Here is a 15,924-nt window from a genome sequence, read left to right on the forward strand (position 1 = left end):
ATAGATGGACACTTGGATGGATAGATGGATGATAAATAAGTGAACAAGTGAATGGATGTTGGAAGAATGAACAAGTGGATGGTTGGATGGATGGATGAACAAGTGGATGGTTGGATGGATGAGTGAACAAGTGGATGGATGGGTAGACAGATAATTAATGGGTGGATGAGTAGGTTGATGGATGGTCATGGTTTCAAATTACATTACTTCTACTAAACCAACATTTGGTTAACAAGATCATAAAATGTTTGTATTAAAAACATTTCATTTTTGCTTACAAATTTGTTCATAGAAGAATGCTATTATTTATCATCAGACTTTGTTCCCAAGCAAGATATGCACATACAGTCACATACAGATTTAAGTTAGTCGCTCAGTCATGCCCGACTCTTTGCGACCCCATGGACTGCAGCCCACCAGGCTCCTCTGGCCATGAGATTTTCCAGGCAAGGATGTTGACATGGGTTGCCATTTCCTTCTCCAAGGGATCTTCCCAACCCAGGGATCAAACCCCGGTCTCCTGCACTGCAGGCAGATTCTTTACCGACTGAGCTACAAGGGAAGCCCTAACATACAGATTAGATGATAAGAAGAAAATGGTCTTGGAAAATGGGTCATTGACCCCCAGCAACAAGATCTAGGAGGAGCAAACCGTATATCTAGATTAGTGAACTGGCAGGAAACATTTGTCCTTGGCTAAAACCGGGTGGACTTCACAAGGAGCCACGCTGAGCCTCTTCTCTGCAGGTGAATGCTCCTCGTGGGCCTGGACTTGCAGCCTGCTCTGGGGACGGAGCCTGCATCAGGCACCCTTGCGCTCAAACCCCAGCCTCCCACTCACCAGCTGTGACCTGGGCAAGCTCCTTAGCCTCTCCGGGTCTCAGTTTCTTTATAAAAACGAGGCCAATACCCGCCCCGGCACTGGCATGAGGCCTGAATGAAGTGGCTTGAGCAGAGGGCTCCGCATACCGTGGTTGCTCACTGCGTAATTATTGGCATCACGCCCTGTGTTAACTCTTTGCCTTCACTTCTCAGGGAATGATCACGTTAATCTTGGCCACTGACATGGCGAGGCATGCGGAAATCATGGACTCTTTCAAAGAGAAAATGGAGAATTTTGACTACAGCAACAAGGAGCATGTGACCCTTGTGAGTGGGCTCTTTTTCCTTCTCTGGGGGCCTAGCAGGTGAGCCCCACCCCCCAGCTCAGACTGGGAACCAAGAAACCAAAGGAAAATGCATACCCTCACCTGGAGTGAGGTATCAGTAACACCAATTTTCAAAGTCCCAGCGCTTAGCAGGGAAAGCCCCCCAGCCCCTAGTAGGACCCCCTCTCCTGGTTAAAGGAATTCCTTTCCCATCCTTTCATCTCCTTCGGATTTGAATGTGATAAGTGGGCGAAGGCAGCCCCAAATGCAGAGGCCCGGCCAACGCAGGGGAGTGCCAGGCTTGGGAACGGAGGGCAGAATCCAGGGCCGCCTTGATGTTGGTATGACTGTGCTCTCCACAGACCCACCATACCCGCTTCAACCAGCAGGTATGGTTCCCACCCCTGCCTCCCCTGTGGTGTGCAGACCATGGGGTGCTGATGAAACCCCAGGTGGTGTTTCTGGGGGCTCCAAGTAGCTTTGGTCCTTTATGTCTCAGCACAGAAAGAATTCAATGAGAGGCAAAGTTATAGATAAGAGATTAGAACAAGATGCTTGTGAGGCTTACAAGTGGGTGGGTGAGAGCATGCCACTCCCTGAGAACTTGGTGAGCTTGGTTCTATAATCAAAGGAAAAGTAGGGAGAGCAGAAAAGACCACCTTCTTCCTCGTTCTTGAGTAGACATCATGCTTCCATCATGAGCTCCTCCTCCATGTCAGATGGGGTGGGGGGAGTTTTCTTGTCCCTGCATGCTTAAGCCAGGACTGTCATGGCACTACAGAAAAATGATTTCAGGTCACAGTACAATGAGGGTCTTTCACTTTGAGATGTCCCCTTTCCATAAATTATTGTCTCTTATGTGTGCAGAGTATGTCCTAGGAGTCATTAACTTACTGAACTCTCTGGGCAGGATGTGGGTCGCATGCCACCGTTGTTTTATTGTTTGAGGGTATGTCCCTATGCTTCTGTCACACGGTTTTCTTGCTAAGCAAGCCTGCTTGGTTTTGTGGTTAAGAAAACTCACTTTCTTGAGTGATCATTAACTTACAAGGGTCTCGCATATTTTTTTCTCTACGTATAATCCGTTAGAGTGTGTGTGTGTGTGTGTGTGTGTGTGTGTGTGCACGCGCATGTGCGTGTTCAGTCATACCTGACTCTGCGACCCCATGGACCGTAGCCCGCCAGGCTCCCCTGTCCATGGGATTCTCCAGGCATGCTGGAGTGGGTTGTCATTTCCTTCTCCAGCAGATCTTCCCAACCCAGTAATCAAACCCGTGCCTCTTACATCTCCTGCATTGGCAGGTGGATTCTTTAGCACTTGAGCTGCCTGGGAATTAACTGTTTAATCACCTACTTTTCCCTTTACTCTGTCCCTCTCACCGAGGCTGGTGGGCACGCTCCCTGCTGCTATGTGAGGGTCCACTTCACCCTATGTTTCTAACGCACTTCTTCAGTGCTCAGGGGGCCCATTGTGTTTCTTCTCATTACCGTTTAAACCTCTGCCTCCTGACAGCGCTATCTGTCTATATTTTTTATGTATCGTCAACGTCAAAGAGATGCTTCTGAGCTTTGCAATATGTGGTTCATAAGACAAAATGTCCACGTGTTAAAGGCGCTTTCCTGCTACAAGCCCCTCCAGGAAGGAGTCTGATCCTTGGGGGTGTGGTGATGCCCCGTTCTCCTCCCCTTGCAGTGGGAAGTGTGCCCTTGTTGGGGGGAGGGGCTACAGCAAATTCGGGTTCCTCTCCACCTGAATCTCCCACCTCCTCCCTGCCAGCCTGTGATGGCAAGCCCAGACCCAGAGCCCTGCAAGGTATATCCCATGCTGCATGGCTGAGTCCAGATCTCTTCTTTCAGCTGAAGATGATACTGATCAAATGCTGTGACATCTCCAACGAGGTCCGCCCCATGGAGGTGGCAGAACCGTGGGTGGACTGTTTGTTGGAGGAATATTTCATGCAGGTAAGACTGTCGCACAGGCCACACCTCCTGGGGCTCTTTAGCCCCTTAACTGGGTTCCTGTTTGAAATGTGACAGAGGCACAGAGGTGGCCAGTTTCACAGCTTCTAGAAGCCTTCACAGCAGGGGCACGCCAGAAACGCATGGGGTTGTAATTTGAGACACGTAAGACAGGGACAGACAGGAAAAGCTAATGTCAAACTGTCAACCACGTTAGCACCCCTGTTATCACTGATTAACTCCCCCCACCCGATGGGGGCCTCCTGCAGGGACTGGAGCCCCTGGGTGCATGAGACCAAACAGTTATGGCTGGAGACACTCTGGGACAGGAAGCACAGCCAGCCTAAGACAGAAAATGTCAGAAGGGGCAATAAGCCTCTCACTAGAGCAGCTTGAAGAGTCTGGGGCTGGGATGAGGGGTCGCAGGGTGGGGGGTGCTGGTCTACAAGCTGCTCTGCTGCTGAGCAGCCAGCAGGGCCGGGAGACGTCCTCTCCTCCCCTGGACACAACCGTGCAGGCCCAGGGGGCCCCTGGTTAGCACTTACAGCGTCCTCATCTCCCACGTGGTCACTACCATGTGTGATGCGGGTGATTCTGCTACCATGTTAGCTGTTTTTCTCTTCCTCTGAGAGCAGTGATCCTTGAAGCGCCCAGATTCCACGAGTGTTTCTTTCTTTAACATCATGTTCGGTACCTTCCCTGCAGAGTGACCGTGAGAAGTCAGAGGGCCTCCCCGTGGCCCCATTCATGGACCGGGACAAAGTGACCAAAGCCACAGCCCAAATCGGCTTCATCAAGTTCGTCCTGATCCCGATGTTTGAGACGGTGACCAAGGTGAGTGACCACATCCGCAAGTGGGTGACCCAGCAGGGAGAAGTACACGTGTGCACTCACATGGACACACACACACGGACAGACTCACAGACACACACTCACATGGACACACACAAAGGGACACACACAGACACACAGCATACACTCACATGACACACACAGAGACACACACTCCCATGAACACACACACACACACTCCCATGGACACACAAGCACATGGACACACACAGACACACACTCCATGGACACACAGACACACTCACACGGACACACACTCAAACACACACACATGAGCAGTAGCTGCCTACCTGACGCTCACCCGAAGCCCACCACACCTAACACCCGCATGTTCAAACAGACCGCCCCCCACCCCTCCTGGCCTCCGTGCCCACCCCCAGCCCAAGCGGTGACCCAGCCGCAAAACCACGGCGCCTCTCACTGCCCCTTCCTGGGCCTGCCCCTCCTCCACCATGTCTCTGGAGCCACCCCAGCCCCCTCCCAGGGCACCAGCAGGGCCTTGTCAGCGCCTGGCATCTCTGCCTTCAGAAGAACCTTCTAACCTGCCTGCCCCCGTCTCCCCCACCCCCACAGCCCACAGCGATCACCACATTAATCCTCAGTCAGGAGACAGTCTCTGCCTCTCTCCTGAACCTTCCATGGCTCCCATGGCCCCCAGCACAGGGCAAACCACCCGCCTTATTGGGCAGTCGCCCATCCTCTTGGGCACTTCTGCCTTACCGGAGAGGCCCGTGGCTCCTGGTCCCACCTTCTTCAAGCCTCCACCTCTGAGCCCAGCCTGCCTTGGCCTGGGCCCCCCATGCTGTTCTCAGCAACCTTCCAGAACTACCTCAGCACACCCTTCCTCGAGTCCCACAGCACCCTTACCCCACAGGCGGCAGGTGAAGGCCAGCAGAGGGATGGTGGGCCTGCCCTCCTCTCTTGCAGGAGCAGGTTGGGGCTGGGGGCTGTGTGCACAGGGCCCCGTGGGGCAGGGAATCAGGGACTGTGCCTCCTGGGACTGGGAGTGGGGGTCCTCAGAGGGAGAGGCAGCCCCCTCAGAGCTGAGTCTCAAAGACAAAGCATGCTCACCAGGTGGACCCGGGGCGGGGGGTGCTGCAGGCGGGAGGCAGAGCCGCAGGCAGGGCCAGGCCCCAGCGTGGTGCAGGCAGAGGGGGTCCCGGGCCACGTGCGGTGTGCCTTCACTCCACCCACCCGTGGCTGCCCAGAGTCTGCTGGGTGAGGTTGGCGAGGTTGGCATTTGGGAGATGAGAGTCTGCGGTGGGATGTCGGGGTTCTGGGAGGCAGAAGGAGGGAGTGGCTTCTGCCAGGTCCTCGTGGAAAGTATGAGAGCAGGACACAGCGTGGGACTCAGAACAGGCAGGTGGGGCGCTCCGTCCCTGACAGCTCTGTCCCCGCAGGCTCCCAGGAGCCATTGAGCAGCCAGCAGCCCCTCGAGCACCGTGGGTTCTGCCCCAGCCGTGACCCTGGACGGGAGCGCGCCTCCCGGGCGGCTGGTTTTCCGCGATGCACTCCCGCGAGGATGACGGCCTGTTGACAGCCTCCTTTTCTCTCACAGCTCTTCCCCGTGGTTGAGGAGCTCATGCTGCAGCCGCTATGGGAGTCCCGAGATCGCTACGAGGAGCTGAAGCAGATGGACGATGCCGTTAGGGAGGTGAGTCACCTCTGTGAGGAGCTGGGGTCCACGGGCCCCCCACCCCGCCCGGCCACACCACCCAGGGGGCCTCCAACAGAGCTCATCCGTCCATCCCACAGAGACGCCAGGCGCAATGCAGAGGTGTTCTGTCCTCAGGGGGCTCACAGATGGGAGGCACAGAGCCTTGGGGGGAGTTTGTCCACTGCGGTCGTGGTCGCCCACGGGGGTTCGAGGACATCACAGCCTCTGCCACCCACGTCCCCTCAGAGCGGGTTTCTGGCCCCATGCAGGTCCCTCCCCTCCTCCCAGGGCTGACTTTTTTCAGAAGCAAGGCCATGGAAGAGACTCCCTGGAAAAGCCACCACCACACCCAGCCGTGGGACTCTGGTGGCACCTTGAGGAGGATCAAAAGACCCGATCTGGCTCTAGTTGGCTATTGGGGTTGGTCCTGTGTTTCAGGGAGGCTCAGAGCTGGGGTGGAGGCTTTCAGAGAAGCCCCAAGAGCCGGTCTGACCCTGGCAGGACCCCAGAGGGTGCAGGCCTGCTTCAGGGCCCCCTGCCACTTGGGACCCCCGGGACCTGCCCCGTGACGTCCAGTCACCCAAGTGTGGCCTCCCCGCCCTCCCCCCTCCCTCCCCCCCTCTCTCGGGTGCCCAGTGTGGTGGGAGCCACCTCCCTGCTGCTGCGGGCTTGTTCCCACTGGGCCTTGCCTGGCACCCCCCGCCCACACCCCAGGGCCCCCTCCCATGCCGTTTGTTCTTCATACTTGCTGCAGGCAGGGCCCCCACCCTGCCTTCCAGCCAGGAACTCCCACCATGCCTTGCTGAGCCTCCGGGTGGCTCTTGACCCTCTCAACCTCCTTTGTGTATGATGCCAGATGCACCATGGTGCTTTCGGGTCGATGGGCAATCCCAGCCAGCAACCGATTGATTTCTCAAGTCAGATTTTCCTCCCAGGAAGTCACAAAACCCCAAAAGCCTAAGAGTACATGCTGCAGAGAACAGATGTTAGAGGTGGCGTCCCCCAACTGCACCCTCTGACAGGAGGGCCTGGCCCCCGTGGTCCAGCCTCGAGCCATCACTGCAAAGACCTCAGTCTCCAGGTCCCAGGCTGCCTGCCCAGAAGGCCACTAAGACCCTGCACGGCCCCCTCCTGCCCCCGGAAAGAGCTGACCCACAAAAGAGGTGACAGGACCATGGACTCAGCATCCACCACGGCCAGTGCTCTGGGGCTGCCTCTGCAGCCAGCATGAGCTCACTGTCCAAGACCGAATGGAGACCACGTGGTGAGGCCTCCAACGGCCGGGAAGCTAGACCGTGCAGAGCTGTGTCTGGGAAGTGCCCCCGGGAGCACGTCCCCTCACATGTCTTAGCACCTCCTGTCCCAGGAAGCCTTTGAGCAGACAAGCAGTCACTCACTCACTGTCTGTCACCCACTATGTGCTCTGTCCTGGTCATAGCAGAAGGCTGAGAGCCTGACGTCTGGGAGCGCCACGTCAAGAGAGAAAAGCAGAGACTTCGGGAAACAGAGTGAAGGTAACGCTGCCCTGAATGATGTCTCAGTTGTTGTTCAGTCACTCAGTTGTGTCCAGGTCTATGCGACCTCGTGGGCTGCAGCAGACCTGGCTTCCCTGTCCTTTACTGTCTCCCGGAGCTTGCTCAAACTCACGTCCATTGAGTTGGTGATGCCATCCAACCATCTCATCCTCTGTCATCCCCTTCTCCTCCTGCCTTCAATCTTACCCAGCATCAGTGAGTTGGCTCTTCACATCAGGTGGCCAAAGTACTGGAGCTTCAGCTTCAGCATCAGTCCTTCCCATGAATATTCAGGGTTGATTGCCTTTAGGATTAACTAGTTTTCAGACTGAAATGGGGACAGTGTGAAAAGCTGGGAAGGACGGAGGAAGGGAAGGAAGGGAAGAAATCTGTATGTACAAATGTTTTTAAATGGAACGTCTCCTCCTAGCATATAATCTTTACAAATAGGCTCTGAAAGAAGGGGTCATGCCTTGGTTAACAGAAAATGATCGATGATTAGCATCAGTCAGTTTAGTCGCTCAGTCGTGTCTGACTCTTTGCGACCCCATGGACTGCAGCACGCCAGGCTTCCCTGTCCATCACCAGCTCCTGGAGCTTGCGCAAACTCTTGTCCATCGAGTCGGTGATGCCATCCAACTATCTCATCCTGATTAGCACAGGTACCACTTATAAGAGAAAACATTTTTCAAAGCTTCTCAGAAATAAAGTCTTTGCTTATGTCACTACAAGCACATCCTCTGCACTTGTGGATCCTGGCTATTCATTCAGTCCAGGCAGAAGGCAAACCAGTTCATTCAGTCTCCATGGGGTCTGGTCATACCATGTGAGTCCAGGCTTTGCTCATTACAAGCTGAGTGACACCCACAGGCGTCTCGACCTCTCTGAGCCGCAGAACCCCAATCTCTAAACTAGAGGTAATAATCCCATTCTTCTCATTTTAGCTGTTCAACGACCAGAGAATTCTGATACAGAAAAATTGCTCACTGTGTGTGATGCCATGACATTTGTGATGTTGCCAGAGCATTTTTGATCCCACCAACACAAACCAGCATCTTTTCCCTTTTCTAAGCAGACTGTGCCTGAAGAAAGCAGAGAGCTGCAGACTACTGCTCTGGACCCGGCCGGCCAAGCTTCACAGGATCGTCCGTGCAGGAAAAAGTGGTCCTGAGTGCCTGCCACCACGAGATCATTTTCTAAGAACCATTTTGTTCACTGATACAAAAAAACAGGACTTCACAAGCTGTACAGAATTTTTATTTTTAAACTGTCTTTTAAATAATATATTCTTATAAAGAAATGGGTCTGAGCTTTTTTTTGGTGGAGTTGGGTATCCTGGGCTGCTTCAGGAATCTCCCGGGTGCCCACGTGAGACAAGGACGCTGTGCTCTCCTCACCCATGTGTCTTAGAGCGATGGCCCGAGTGACTTGTTGAGTGCCTCCATGTAATTCAGCATTAGATGTCAGCTTAGCGCCCAGAGCATGGGGACATGCGTGTCCTCCTTGTGAGTTGCTAGGGGGACATTGGTGGCTGTGCTCGGGGACACGGGACTGGAGGTGGCTCGTTTAGGCTGCAGGCAGTGTGAGCCAAGAAATCCATGTGGGACACAGACAACCACAGGCTTGAGCCTGTTTCCAGGGGTGGGGATTCCACATCACAATGGGCAGATAGGACAAGGAGCCTGTTTACTCAGCACGTTTCAGGATCCCTGTCTCAGGGAATGATGGGCCCCATCTCCAGTCCCTCTTCTACTGCTTCTGTTTTAGGGACAAGCACTGAGGATGTTCTGGGTGGACAAGCGCCCACAAGGGGAGACCCAGCCCCATCTAGTTCACAGTCCAGACACCCCCTCCCCACGTGCGTTTAGACCCCTCAGTGCTCCCCAGAGCTGTGGGTTCCGTCTCTGTCCTCCTGATAGCATCTGCTCTAAGAACTGACTTTTGGGGCCATCGGCATAGTCTGAGCTCTCTGGACATTTCCTTTGTGTGTTGGTTCAGTTTCCTTGGAGCATCTGTTCCCCCTGGTAAACTCCAGAATATTACTTCTTTGAATAATTCATTTTGGGGCTGTGAAATGTTCCATCTCTTCTCGAGTTCAGTTCTGTACCAGAGAGGGACATTGGGTCCCGCATCTCTTCTTAGTTTTGTTTATCATGTTAATGTTGCTAAAGCCAGTGCACACCACAGCTTAGGCTAAACTACAACCCAAACTTAGCAGGTGTTTAAATAAGATGCCTTCAGCCTGCGTGTCCTCCTGGACTGGCGTTTTATCATCTGCTCTCCCCATCGGTGAGGCCGTGCTCTGAACAGCACCTTCTGTCTGCTGCATGCTGAATACCTGCCTCACCAAACTGCTTCAGTCAAGCTTCCCACAGTGATTACTGAATTTAAACTTGTGCACACACATGCACATATGCACACAATCAAACACAGGTCCACACACATGGCTACATAAGCATACACATACTTGCATACATGTATATGCATGTCCACATATGGACACTGAGGCCCCATACACGTTTACATATACATGCAACATACATACAATGCTTACATATACATTGAACCCCGTACACACATGCTTACATATACATGGAGCATATATTCAACACACATACACATGTTTACATATGCGCTGAGGCCCCATACACATATGCTTATATATACGTGCAACATACATACACATGCTTACATATACACTGAGGCCTCGTACATACATGCTTATATATATGTGTAGCATATATGCAACACACACACATGCTTACATATCCATCCAACCACATGTGTGATCCATGCATACATACACATGCATGTGCATGTACAGCCACACATATACACAGGTGTTCACACACATAATGCTTAGGTGTGCACTGTACACATCACACATGCATACCTAGACATGTGATCATACATAGGCATGTGTCCACACACACACCCATGCATATACATAATCACAGATGTCCACAGACATATACAGTCATACATGTACATGTGTGTACACATGCACAATATACATTTATATACATATAATAGCATGTACACGTGTGTATATACACACTCCAACACACTTCCTCTGCCTTACTGGGTGTAGGTTACACCAAGTCCTGGAACAGGGAAATCAAGAAAGAAGAGGAGAGACTATCCTGGTAGTGCCTATGACCGTCCAGGTGTTTGTGTCAACAGCCTGGCTTCCTTAATGGGATGCCTTAATGGATGCCGCAACCCCCAGACCAGGGGACCAGGCCGCACAGCAGAAGGTGAGTGGTGGGTGAAATTGAACTATCCTCCTTGCCCCCCCCCGAGTCCGTGGAAAAATTGTCTTTCATGAAACCCATCCTGGTGCCAAAAAGGTTGGGGACCACTGCCTTAGCGCATCAGGAGCCCACTGGATGCTGTCCCTAACCTTCTGCTTCAGAAGTGCTTCCACACTGCAGGTAGATCCTACCCCATGAGCTGAGCCATGGGATTGCTGAGGCCCCTTCCTGAATCGCCTCTCACACGGAGACGTCCCCCTCCCTTTAAGTTGTAAAGCTGCCAGTCAGCCCCCCACTGCGCAGACCAGCCCCAGAGCCCATGAACGGGGGCCCTGTCCATCCAGGTCAGCCTGTACACCAGGACCTGGAAGGCCTCCTGCCCAGGGACACCCCACATGCTGGCCAAGAGACCACATACAATATGCAGGGTAAGAGGAGAAGGTGACCTCCATCTGACCTCAGTGTAAAGTCAAAGTGAAGGATAAAGCCAAGCCTCACGGGGAGCAGATGGGGGGGACACAGCAGTGTCCTGACCTGCATGCAGGACGTTGCAGCAAGACAAATGCCCTGTCCTACACCCCAGTCACAGCTCCACCACATTGTGTTCATACAAGGGGACAACACCGCGCTATTTTCTCCGGTTCCTCTCCCCAAGAACTTCCCCGAGCATGGATCAAACACTGGATCCAATAAATCCCCAGCAAATCCTCCTGGAAAACACCATCCTGGGGCTCAGCTCTGAGAGCGCTCTGCCCTGGGAACCCAGCTCATGCCGTCAGAAAGGCCGTGCAGCTGCTTGTGAGTTCAGCTGTGACCTTGCCACCAAGAAGGAAGAAAGGAGAGGTGTCTGTCTGCATGGTGTCCCTGTGGCTGAACACCCCCACCCCATCTCTCAGACCACGGACATCTCCTGTGGGCTCCTCAATTCATGGGCTCCTCCATTCATGGGCTCCTCCATCCGTGGGCTCATCCATCCGTGAGCTCCTCCACCCATGGTATCTGAAGCCAGAATGATGTCTTCAACTAAATGACATGGGAACATCCATTCAGCACGAGGACTGAATGAACGCTGAACACACACAGTACTTCATCCAGGATAAACAGCCGTTAGAGCAAGATAAACAGCCACCAGTGGGAACTGTGGGCTCGCAGATTTCCTCTGGCAAGAAGAGCGGCTGCTCTACGGGGCCGGGCACCCCCGAGCTGCCCCGCCCGTGGGTCAGTGGCCGCAGGAATTGCCACATCCGTCCTCACCCCAGGGCAGCGGAGGTGCCGGTTCCCCACCCCCACTCAGGAGAGGGCCCCAGACGTGAACCTTCACGCTATTGCTCCTCCAGTGTTACCATGAGGGGAGCTTTTAACAATTCAAATCAAAAGAATTTAACTGCAATTTGTCTAAAGGGCAGGTGAAACCGTCGCTCTGGATTTTGAGGGGACATTCTCTCAGGAGAGAAGGGGCTGGCAAGGGTGCTAGGGATTTGGGGTCCCCTGTGTCTTCAGGCAGGTTTTCCCAGCGGCAGGCTGGGATTCCAACCCACTACGGGGAAGACAGAGGGCCAGTGGGTCCCACAGAGTCTCAGGAGCTCAGAGGTGGGTGCCTCTGGCAGGAGACAGGTTCTGGTCAGGGGTGGGGGGGTGAGTCCCCTTGTCATAGGCTGAGTTATATCCCATGAAATTTATCATCTGAAGCCCTCACTCCCTGGCACCTCAGAAAGTGTCGGCATTTGGAGGTAGGATCGATGAAGAGGTAATTATGTTAACCTGCCTCACTGCTGCTGAGACGCCCAGAGGCACCTGCCCTTAAATAGCCGACGTGTGTCCCACAGATGCTAATGGACCCTGGGCAGTGGTGGGCAGCGTGGCTCACAGCATCCACCTCCATGGAAACGCCTGCCGGTTGCACTGGCCAAGGCTGCCTGCTGGGCTGATGTATGTACTATGCCGACCACGGTCTACCGATTGGCAAGGAACCGCACAGAAATGTTAATGTTTATAGATTGTCCGCTCTGCTCCAATAAGCCCATCTGCCCTGAATGAAGCCCGGCGGGGTTTCCAGAAACCCAGCCAGCCTCCTCCGAGTCAGCTTGCTCCTCCCTCCTGAGCTGACCCAGCTTCTACCATCAGGATGGACCACTGTACAGAGGCTAGCTGCTCCTGCAAAGAACCTGGAAGGATTGGGTTTCAACCCCGCTGGACTCCTCTTCTCACTAATTGTGTGGAGCCTAACAGCCCACCTCCTGTATTTGTGTCCTGGAGCTGTGGTGACAAAGTGCCCCAAGTTCGGTGACTTAAAAACAACAGGAAGGACTCCCCTGGAGGTCCAGTGGTTAAGACCCCACACTTCAAATGCAGGGAGTGCAAGTTTGATCCCTAGTCGAGGAACTAAAATGCAACATGCCACCTAGCACTGCCAAAAAAAGAAAAGAAAAAAAAACAGGAATTGATCCTCTCACAGTTGAGGCAGCCATAAGTCCAAAATCAAACTGTGGTCAGTCCCTCTGCAGACTCCAGGGGAGAACCCTCCCTCAATTCTTCCCAGGCCTGGCAGCTGCCAGCAGTCCTCGCTAGTCCTGGCTCAGGGGCAACACCCTAATATCTGTCTCCCCCGTCACATGGCCTTCTCCTCTGGTCTCCATGCCCAACTTTCCTTCTCCTTCTGAGGACACCAGCCATTGGATGAGGGCCCATCCCGACCCAGGTTGACCTCACCTTCACTTACGGCATCTGTGAAGATGTTTGCAAATCAGGTCACACTCCCAGGTACAAGCTGTTTTGATCTTTGACGGGAGACACAATTCCACCCCCTACGCCCTCACAGTCTGAGCTTTCCCATCTGTCCATTTCCACCTCTCTGACTTGTTGTAAGAGTTAACTCAACAGCCTGTGCCAAGCTCTCTGCATAGTCTGGTACCCAGCTCTCCTTGAGCACCAGGTACCCTCAGCATCAGGTACCCTTGAGCATCAGATACGCTCAGGAGCTGCCTGCCTGCATCTCTCATGGCTTAAAGCATCACTGCAGAAGGCCATCAGTGATGTTTATCCCCTGGCAGGGGGTAGCTCTGTTACTTGGGGGAATCTTCTCTTGATCAGGCTCCCTCAAAAGAGCTAGGATCCAAAGAAGGCAGAAGGCAAGTGCCTGTAAGGAAAGGAGACTGGCAGATCCAGGGCAGAGGCAGGGGTGGGCCAGTGGGGTCTCTCTGAGAGGACTGGGCACTGAGTAAAGCGTGACTCAAAAGAGGAGACCTGGTTGAAACAGGTCAGAATGAAAAGGATGGATGGGACATAAAAATCCAGGAAAATAAATGATGACCCTCTGCTAGATCAAACTCAAACCTGAAATGTCACCTTCAACCATCTGGGTACAAATGGAGAGTGTGTCAGTTAGCTCTAGCTGTGTAACAAACGCCCTAAAACTTAATGACTTGAAACAACAACGTTCGGACTTCCCTGGTGGTCCAGTGGCTAAGACTCCACAATCCCAATGCAGGGAGCTCAGATCTGGGAACTGAGGTCTCACATGCGGCAGGGAAGATCCTGCATGCTGCACCTGGTGCAGCCAAATACATAAATAAATAGTTTATAAAAGAAGAAAGAGAGAAGCAACAGCACTTATTATTACTATTTCTCAGGGCTTCGTGGGCTGACCAGACAGGATGGTTGGTCTGCCCCAGCTCAGCTGGAGCTGGCTGGTGTACATGGCCTCGCTCACACGTCTGGCAGTGCTTGGGATCAGCTGAAGTTGCAGCCACACGTGTCTGTCACGGTGTTGCAGGTTAATAAAGTGTGGTTTGTTGATATGGCAGCAATGTGGTCCCAGCAGCGAGAGAGCGTGGACCCCAGGACCCAAGTACTTTCCAAGTCTGATCAAACCTACAGTCAGCCTGTCCCCTTGGCCACAGCAAGTCACTTGGCCATGCCTGGGTTTAAGGGGTGGAAAACTAGATTTTGCTTCATGACAGAGCTGCCAAGAACGTAGGGCCTTTTGTCGTCTACCAGAGCAGGGATGACTGGTGGAGAACACAGCTGGCATTATTCTCCACGCTCCTCTGGACACCTGTGTCCTCCTCGCCCACCAAGCCCCCCACCCCATCAGTTTTACTAACCCTCCCACAAGTTACTTGATTTCAGGTGTGAAGGCACAGGGCCAATCCTGTGGAGAGCACCTGAGAAGTTATCTTCACATCCCAGGGCTGTGCGTCTAGAATGCCCATTGATGCGGTTCAACTAATAAAGCTCTTGAAAGCTTCCCCGTGGTCCTTGGAGTGACTGCCCCAGGCCCACTATGGGCTCTGCGATCACTGTGCCCCCAGTAATGATGGGTCTGTTTGTCCCAAGTATGAGAATTAGGTAAGCCTTATACCCAGCTGGCCACGCCTGTGAGCAGGCTACACCTGGTACTATTTTGTGTGTGTGATAGTTGCTCACTCGTGTCTGATTCTTTGCGACCCATGGACCTTAGCCCGCCAGGCCCCTCTCTGTCCATGGGATTTCCCAGGCAAGAGTACTTGGAGTGGGTTGCTATTGCCTCCTCCAGGAGATCTTCCTGATCCAGGGATTGAACACAGGTCTCCTGCATTGCAGGCTGTTTCTTTATTGTCTGAGCCATCAGGGAAGCCTAGTACTATTTTATCTCACCAGAATTTATACATGGTTGTTTATTCCACTGAGCCACCAGGGGTACTTAATAAAAGTGTAGAGGATTTTAAGACATTATCCTGCAACAAAAGCCTGTAATCAAGGGATTCTTAAAAATGAATATGAGGTTTTACATTGAGCCCCTAAAGGCTCACAAAACGTGCCATATTTGGCCTTTCAAATGGTGGGAGGGCAGGTGACTGGGAAGTTCAAAAATTTAGAGTTTTCAGGCAGCCGTAAGACAAGCAGATAATAGCATCTTAAGAGAGGGAGAAGCTTCAAGTAAACCGGGAAACATCTATAGGCTTTGACATGCTGCAGCTGAACAACTGTGTGTCTCCAGGGCATTTAGTTTTACTGGAAAGTGTTTATTAGAGAGTGTTAGATTGGGCAAGGCAGATACAAATAGCTTGTACATTCCAATCTCTATTTTGTTGAAGAAAAATGTTAAAAGGTATTTCATACCTTACTTCTGGGTGAAATGACAAGCGATATTTTTCTAGCACACTTTCCTCATTTTCTACAATGAAAGTGTATCACTTTTTCATCAGCAGATAGCCATGAACAATGCCCCATCATGTTGATGGGGTAACTTGGCCAAGACTCAGAGGCTGGGCAGGTGGTAGGTAAGAAGCTGGCAAGACCAGACCACAGCCCCTGTACATGGAACCCAGAGCCTGAGCTGTCAGCAGGAGCATCTCTAAGCCTCTAAGTAGATGGTAATGGTTTTCTTTATCTTCATTGTCCGAGAAACCCAGCCCCATAAAGGTAAAAGCGGCCCCACTCTTGGGTCAGGAGCCCCACCCTGGAGACCCTGCAGGCCATGGAGTCCGAACTCCCCACTGGGACTGCAGACAAGCGGGGGTCCCTCAGGACTCCCTGAATGAGAGCGTGATTATGGAGCA

The 15,924-nt window shown here is 52.9% G+C and overlaps 1 protein-coding gene across 4 annotated transcripts in view; it reads left to right on the top strand.

The window, feature by feature from the left end:
• The window catches only part of PDE9A (phosphodiesterase 9A), a 105,621-nt gene extending 97,191 nt beyond the window's left edge, over window positions 1-8,430 (top strand). For 3 of the 4 annotated variants that reach the window (XM_043474492.1, XM_043474495.1, XM_043474494.1), the window contains 6 exons: window positions 1,036-1,149; window positions 3,006-3,110; window positions 3,813-3,941; window positions 5,518-5,613; window positions 7,055-7,130; window positions 8,206-8,430. In XM_043474492.1, the coding sequence (XP_043330427.1) occupies window positions 1,036-1,149; window positions 3,006-3,110; window positions 3,813-3,941; window positions 5,518-5,613; window positions 7,055-7,130; window positions 8,206-8,216 (531 nt within the window). In that variant the 3' untranslated portion in view covers window positions 8,217-8,430. The remainder of the gene's footprint in view (window positions 1-1,035; window positions 1,150-3,005; window positions 3,111-3,812; window positions 3,942-5,517; window positions 5,614-7,054; window positions 7,131-8,205) is intronic. The other variant, XM_043474493.1, reaches the window with a different exon arrangement.
• The last annotated feature ends 7,494 nt before the right edge of the window (window positions 8,431-15,924 follow it).

This window comes from Cervus canadensis, chromosome 7 (assembly GCF_019320065.1).
Source record: "Cervus canadensis isolate Bull #8, Minnesota chromosome 7, ASM1932006v1, whole genome shotgun sequence".
Lineage (NCBI taxonomy): Eukaryota > Metazoa > Chordata > Mammalia > Artiodactyla > Cervidae > Cervus > Cervus canadensis.